At 42.5% G+C, this 8,330-nt stretch overlaps 1 protein-coding gene across 1 annotated transcript; it reads left to right on the top strand.

The window, feature by feature from the left end:
- The first annotated feature begins 4,902 nt into the window (after positions 1–4,902).
- Positions 4,903–7,675, top strand: LOC115660366 (ferritin heavy chain A-like). The gene is made up of 4 exons (XM_030581712.1): positions 4,903–5,004; positions 5,380–5,526; positions 6,114–6,239; positions 7,520–7,675. Exons 1-4 carry the CDS (start codon positions 4,903–4,905, stop codon positions 7,673–7,675), a joined length of 531 nt encoding a protein of 176 aa, XP_030437572.1.
- Positions 7,676–8,330: the final 655 nt, after the last annotated feature.

Genomic DNA, 8,330 nt, shown 5'->3' on the forward strand with positions numbered 1-8,330 from the left:
TTCCACTGTTAACATACTGCATCAGTCTAGCTTCTGCATGAGAAGGATGCAAGGGGCATGTGTTGGGAATATATCTGAGTAATGCTGAGCACTGGAGACTAATAATGGCAATGCCTGGCCTGTGGCAAGGTTGAAGTAAACATTGTGGGAAGCAGAGTGGCTGTTAAGTGTCCTGAACTTTCCAAACAGAGGATAGGGCTGACATGACTACACCTGAGACAATGGAATGACTGTTAAGCCTCTGTTGTTTACCTAGTGATGCTTCAACCTCTTGGCTCATTATGAGCTATCAGCATTAGGTTGTGCCACAGGCTAACACAGTGGGATATGACCCACTGTACCCTTTGTAACAGGAGAAGATTGGCCTGAACAGAATGTGTGACCTCAGAGTCGAATGACCAGTACCTCTTCTGGCTAGGCCCTTTGGTCTTTTTAACAGATAATCAATATAAGCAGTTTCTCCCCATACTGTAATCATTGACTCTACTTAGCTCTTCAGGAATGAAACCAGAATGACTCAACTAATCTGCTCCTGTTCCACATAAAAAATTGGGGCGATGTGTGCTCTTTAAGCAGTTATGTCTGGTGTCTCAAAGCTCACTGTAGCTGCAGTGTGGCAGAGGGACTAACGCTGAAGGAAACATCCATAGGTATCTCATACTTCTGATTTGCACAAAGTGACAGATCAGACAATGTGATCTACACTTTCTTGTCCCTATCTTGACAACAAGGTTTACTTACTTGTATCATAACCTTATTCCCAGATTCTGGACCTTAGCGTCCAAAATTTGGGGGTTAGCATGAAAACCTCCAAGCTTAGTTACCAGCTTGGACCTGGTACTGCTGCCACCACCCAAAAAATTAGAGTGTTTTGGGGCACTCTGGTCCCACTGAAAAACCTTCCCTGGGGACCCAAGACCCAAATCCCTTGAGTCTCACAACAAAGGGAAATAATCCTTTTTCCCTTCCCCCCTCCAGATGCTCCTGGAGAGATACCCAGACACAAGCTCTGTGAAACTACGCAGAGTGATTCCCCCTCTCCGTTCCCAATCCTGGAACAAAAGCACTTTCCTCTTCACCCAGAGGAAATGCCAAATCAGGCTAGCAATCCAACACACAGCTCTCCCCTTGATTTCTTCCTTCCACCAATTCCCTGGTGAGTACAGACTTAATTTCCCTGAAGTAAAGAAAAACTCCAACAGGTCTTAAAAGAAAACTTTATATAAAAAAGAAAGAAAAAATACAAATGTTCTCTCTGTATTAAGATGATACAACACAGGGTCAATTGCTTAAAAGAATATTGAATAAACAGCCTTATTCAAAAAGAATACAAATCAAAGCATTCCAGCACTTATATTCATGCAAATACCAAAGAAAAGAAACCATATAACTTACTATCTGATCTCTTTGTCCTTACTCTTAGAAACAGAAGACTAGAAAGTAGAAAGTACTTCTCCAAAGCTCAGAGAAGCAGGCAGACAGACAAAAGACTCAGAGACACACTTCCCTCCACCCAAGGTTGAAAAAATCCGGTTTCCTGATTGGTTCTCTGGTCAGGTGTTTCAGGTGAAAGAGACATTAACCCTTAGCTATCTGTTTATGACAACTTGTACAAAGATGAGATAACGATTAGCCCTGGAAATGTTTCTTGGCATAGTGACTTTCAGAAGTTAGCCAAAGTTGTTCTTCCAGCATTTTTTAGACCCCTGCCCAGACAATGTTTGGGTAGCAGGCTATCTGGTTCTGCCTGCTCAGGGGTGGGATACTAAGGAAAATGTGTCCCAGCTCTAGCTGTTGTGGTTCTACTTGAACGAGCATCAGGACTTGTGTAAAATGCACAGCAGTGTGCAGGATGCAGTGTGTGAATTTCAGAACACTCCAACGTGTTGAGCACTAACTGCCCTGTGTGGATGCTGCCAGTGTGACTTAAAAGGTACCTAACTGATATGAATATAGTCCTATTTGAAAGAGGATAGTTAATATGAACTAAGTACCTTTTATTCACTCCAGTACTGTCCAAGTGGGGGCAGTTAGCATGTAACAATTAGGTGTGCTCTATAACTCACCTTACTCCCCCATAATATGCATTGCTGTGCACTTTAGATAGTGGCACATATTTTCCTTGCTTGTAAACAGACTGACTGCCTTCCAACATTAAACGCTAGTGTGAGTGCTGCTGGGGGTAAGATGAAGACAAGTCACAGTCTGCACATGTAAATAGTAGTATCCATCTGAACATCAATAATTAGGAACAAGCCTTCTCATTGACTGATGGGAACTTGCTATGTTTGTTATGATGCTTGGAGATAATAGTAGATTTCAGCTACAGCTCTAGAGGGTAGTGTGACGGGTTGGATCACAGAAACCCCCTGGGAGCTGCCACCTGATGTGCCCAGACTACCTCTGCTCCTGTTTTCCCTGCCAGCTTAGGACTCCAGCACCCTGTCTTGCTGAGCCAGATGCTCCTGTCTGCTCCAGCTCAGATCCAGGGTCTGCATTACTTGCCCCAAAGCTGCAGGTTTACCTGAAAACAGCTCACAGAAGTGTGCTTGTCTTTAGCACTCAGATGCTCAACTCCCAATGCGGTCTAAACCCAAATACATTTGTTTTACCCTGTACAAAGCTTATGCAGGGTAAACTCATAAATTGTTTGCCCTCTATAACACTGATAGAGAGATATGCACAGGTGTTTGCTCTCCCAGATATTAATACATACTCTGAGTTAATAAGTAAAAAGTGATTTTATTAAATTACAGAAAGTATGATTTAAGTGGTTCCAAGTAGTAACAGACAAAACAAAGTAAGTCACCAAGCAAAATTAAATAAAACAAGCAAATCTATGTCTAATCAAACTGACTACAGATAATCTCACCTTCAGAGACATTTCAGTAAGTTTTTTCTCAGACTGGACACCTTCCAGGCCTGGGCACAATTCTTTCCCCTGGGTCAGCTCTTGTCCCAGCTTAGATGGTAGCTAGGAGATTCTTCATGATGGCTTTTCTCTCTTGTTCTCTTCCACTCCTTTATATATCTTTTGCACAAGATGGGAATCCTTTTGCCCCTCTCTGAGTTCCCACCCCCTCCTTCTCAATGGAAAGGCACCAGGTTAAAAATGGATTCCAGTTCAGGTGACATGATCACATGTCACTTCAAGACTTAATTACCCACTTGCCAGTATACAGGAAGACTTACAGGTAAAACACAGCCATTTGCAGACAATGGTCCTAGTTAATGGGAGTCATCAAGATTCCAAACCACCATTAATGGCCCACACTTTGCATAATTACAATAGGCCCTCAGAGTTTTATTTCATATTTCTAGTTTCAGATACAGGAATGTACATTTATACAAATAGGATGATTACACTTAGTAGATTATAAGCTTTGTAATTATACCTTACAAGAGACCTTTAGCATGAAGCATATTTCTGTTACATTATATTCATTTATCATTAAATTTTTATAAAACCATATAGACAGCACAATGTCACATGTAGTTCCATAAGACACGTTGCAAACACAACAAAGGACATTCTCTTTGGTCTGACAAAGGAGTAACTTTGACCTTATAGAACACAGAATTACTCAATTTTTCACAAATAGGCAATGTCTACCTTCTCTTTCCTCCTTGTGATAAAGAAACAAGGCAAGTGGCTTCTAGCTATCCAGTAGGAGAGCTACATTGGCACCAAGAGGCTGGTTGTCGCTGCTGAGTAACAAAAAGTGGTGCAGAACATCATTAATCTTATTGCCCATTCTAAATTTTCATGAATCTCTTTCTTCTATAGCACTTGCCCCTCATTTTGTCTGGCTGCTGGGAATTGCAGCACTTGGGTAAGCTGTCCTTCTATGTTTTAGGCAACAGAGGAAGGATGGTTTGTGTGTGTCCAGCATTTGAATAGAACTCAAAAGTTCTGGGTTAATTCCCAGATTTGCCACAGATTTCCATGAGTGAGGGTGTTTAAGGTTAAGCAACCAAGTAGTTCTGCAGACATCATTGTGTCTGCAGAATGAGGGCCCTAGCACATAAACTCTGAAGACATGGGGCTGGTCTTTCATTTTTCTGTAAGGCAACATGCATTCCTACAGCTATGGATAAATAAATGCTGCTGTTGCTTGGCCTTGTCACTCAGGCACATAACCATCCATTCTCTCTCTGTTGCTGGACACAGACTTCATCTGCTGCAAGATGCATCACATAGGCATGAATTACTGGTATTTGGTAGTGAATTCAGGGACTAGTAAGAACCATACTGGCTCTGCAACAGACATAAGCCATTATTTATTAATAAAACCTAAATGGTATTATGTATCCATTGGTTTCATGATCAAATGCTTGTTTTGTCTCTTCTAACAATGAACAGAGTGACCCTAAAGATAGATGTTAGGAAATCACAATGGAGTTATTACAGCCAGAGTTTGTCTACACCCATCAATACAGAACAGAGAGGCTAATACCCTTATCTTTAATTTTCTATGCAAGAAGGCTCCAGAGGATCTGCTCTCATTTTAATTTCCTATTCACTTCTATGCAGGAGTGTTCTGGTTCCAGTAACAGTCAGGTCCTGAAATGGGAACCTAGAGATTATTTCAGTGCCCCAAAAGACCATGCTAGTGGAGGAAAACATCCACAAAGCTCAGCAACTCTACCTTGTTTCAGAGCAGCAGATGCCCAGTTGCTGAGTCATGCTGTGGTAATACATTGCTGATTGGTTCCTTGAGGCGGAAGGGATTTCCGTTGGATGGCAGAAGCTACCCATCACACCCACACCATGCTCCAGACAATATTAAAACCAGCTGTGAGAAAAACACTTTCCATGTCTTCTCTGGGGTGGTTTGTTCTGGCAGTGTGTGGATAGGGCTTGGTGAGTGCTTGTTATCCTTTCTTCTGTGAAGTGCTGTAATGGAGTCTCAGGTGCGCCAGAACTTCCACCGGGAGTGTGAGGCTGCTATCAACTGTGTTGTGAATTTGGAGCTGCGTGCTAGCTATGTCTTCATGTCTATGGTGAGTCAGAGGTGTTCTTAGCTGAAATGGAAAACAGAAAATAAGACCCTATTACTCTAAATGGTATAACAAACTCTTGTAAAACTTTTTTGAAGTAGCTGAGGCTTCTTTGTAATAGAAATATAAATGCTTACTCAAAGATTGTAGTATTTCACCTGGGTAAATGCTTTTGCAGAGATGGAGTTGTACAAGAGTACTAAGGAAATCTGAGACTGTTTCAGAGGTGGGACTAAAACTCTGTTAACCCTGTAGTACTGCTATTGGATTATACCTATATGTGGTATTTAAAGCCCGTATGGACTGAGTTCTGCACTAGCAAAGATCTTTAATATCTCAATGCCTGGCTGGATGTGTCTATCTTGTACTTCTTCCCAGTCTTGCTACTTTGACCGTGATGATGTGGCCCTGAGGCATATGGCTCAGTTCCTCATGGAGCAGTCCCATGAGCACAGGGAGCATGCAGAGAAGTTCCTGCAATACCAGAACAAGCGAGGGGGACGCATTGTCCTGCAGGACCTAGAGGTGAGGGGATGGGGAACACAGTCACTTCAGTGTAGTATCTGATCCATAAGATCCTCTAGGGAGGACTACTGGAATCAAAGCTGATGTATTGTACGGAAAGGGTTCAAATTCTGCTTGGGATCATACATTTCTGCTTTGTGTAACAAATTCCAATAGATGGACACACTATCAAGTCAGCTAGGTGATGGGCTTACTATGCAGGGTGTACCCTATGGACAGGGGACTAGAATGCTTGTGATGCCTCTTCTATCTAGACATAGGCATGAGAGGCATAGTGAGGGAATGAGCTTGGAGAGCTGTTGCTTAGTATTAACCTGTCCTGGTAGGCTAACTCAATTAGCTGTAAATGTCTTGAAATCACATAAAATATGCCTCTTCCAGAATTGTAGTATTGGTGTTGGTAGAGACTACTAGTAGCAAAGGGATTAATGACCTACATTGCAAAGGGACTACTGGCATATTGGCCATAACAATACTAGAAAATAGAGTGAAGAGCAGCAGGACAGATTTCCCCACTGAGGCCTAGACATTAGTAGAGCTAGAGCAGGTATGGGTTGTGACTAACCTTCTTGGTGGCTATTTCACAGAAGCCAGAGCAGGATGAGTGGGGAAACAGCCTGGAGGTCTTGCAGCATGCTCTGCAGCTGGAGAAGACCTTGAACCAGGCCCTGCTGGATCTGCATAAAGTGGCTACAGAGCAGAATGATCCTCATGTGAGTATAAGTTGGCAGGAGGAATGGAGGTTGTAGTTGGCAAAGTCCATTAACTCCCATTCTGAAAACTCAGATTTAAAAAAAAAATAAATTCCTGTTTTGGAAAAAACAGCATGTTGGTAAAGGAACACTTTTTTTTTTTTTTTTTTTTTTCTCCTGGAAAGTTACAACTATTAGTTTTGAAGTTGTCAAATCTTATCTTTTTCAGCTTATGAACCACTCTATTTCAAACATTTTTGTCTTCTCTCCCTTTCTGGCCACACAGTGTGACAGAATGAGGTGTTTAAGTTCCCCAGTTTTCTTCCTTCACTTTCCATGCCACTTCTAAAATGGCTTCCATCACTACAGAAGCTATTTTTCCTCAATCCTTTGAGACCACAGAGGAGCACTAATTGGGGTGGGAATTAATATGGGGATATACCTGTAGCAGATAGGGGCTAAAGCCACCCTTTCAAAGTGAGGGCCTAGTTCATGCACCTATATGTAGCAGTGTTTTCTGCCCACTCTCCCCCTTACATCAGTCAGCCTCCTGAAAGAAGTCCCTTCTGAATTCAGCAGCAAAATATCAATGGCTACAATTCTCATGGATAGGCTCTAGCTACTGCAACATGTTCTCTCACGGTCACAGTTGTGCCTCATTAGAGTGAAAGTGGCCCAAGGGATTCCTGGACCTAGCAGGACAGGAATAACAGGAGAGGAGCCCTCCTGAAAAAGCCAATGGCTTGCTAATGGAAAGCCCTAAACTGAGGGGGCAAACATGTAAAATTCACCTTTCTGCTGGTTTTCTACTGCATTGAATGTAGAACTTAAATGAGGTGCAAAACATGACACTATTTCTAAATATGTCTGTACCCATGTCCTTTACAGTGCTCTTAACCTACTGCTGTGCAATAAATGAGTGGCATCCACTCTGGGATATTTCCTGCCTACACTATACAGAATGTTCCTGGTTGAATTCAAAGACTGTCACCAGTATGAAATCCTCTCTAATACTTCTCCATTGCATGGATTGTTTAATGATGACTTGAGGTGGATTTAGGGGATCTGATTCCATGTAAACTGCCATTGAGGTGTTGCACTCTTTTATGCTTCAAAATTTAAGGAAGAGAAACCTTTCTTCCTAGTTCCAGGATCCTCCAGTTCACTCATTCTACCTGCTTGTGCATAATGTGTACAGTTGGTAAGCTAAGATCTGTGAGACTAAATGTCAGGTAGTCAGAACTCTAGTTCCTATGTACTTAGTAGGAAGGCTTAGTCTCTCTGGTTTCTTCTTTCTGAAGTTTTGTGACTTCCTGGAGACTGACTACCTGGAAGAGCAGGTGAAGGCCATCAAGCAGCTGGGAGACCATGTCACCAACCTGAAGCGCCTGGGAGTACCCCAGAATGGCATGGGAGAGTACCTGTTTGACAAGCTCACCCTGGAGCACAGCAGCTGAAGTCTGCACTGACAGCTGCAAAGTGCAATTGAATATATGGGCCTTTCCATTCCCAAATCAAAAGATTTATTGAGTAAGTGCTGACAATAAAACTTCCTCATCTAGAATCTGTGTGGTGATTTCGGTGTATGCAATGGGATTTTGGACCACTTGGTTATCACTTGTCCTGGAACAAACAGGAAGAAAAGATAGGATTCATCCAGTAGACTGAACTGGCTATTTTGGATGTTAAGACAAGGAATTGGGTAGAGGCAATATAGAGTGATTCCCATGGTCTGGGCACCAGGGAGGGGAAGCCTTTCCTCTGCTTGCAACACATTTCAAATCTTCTACCTGAAAGTCCACTTCAGAGGGCCCAAATCTAGACTTGTAAAGGCAATAGTGGTCTGCACCTTGTGGCTAAGGCTCTATCCTTATTTCTTCCTTCTAATCCTGCCTCTTTCTCTCTTCTTCCTCCCCCGCCCCTCTACCGGTTCATGTGACAACCTCTCTTCCAAATAACTAATTTGTCAGCCCCTCTCTCAACATAATTAAAAAGCTTATCCTCCAAATGGAGGGTTTCTCACTGATGACAAACCACTTAGTCCTCCACCCAGAACTAACTACAGCAGACTCTCCAGCTGCTGAACTACTTCAGCCCTGGTTACAGGAAGAG

This window comes from Gopherus evgoodei, chromosome 12 (assembly GCF_007399415.2).
Source record: "Gopherus evgoodei ecotype Sinaloan lineage chromosome 12, rGopEvg1_v1.p, whole genome shotgun sequence".
NCBI lineage: Eukaryota > Metazoa > Chordata > Testudines > Testudinidae > Gopherus > Gopherus evgoodei.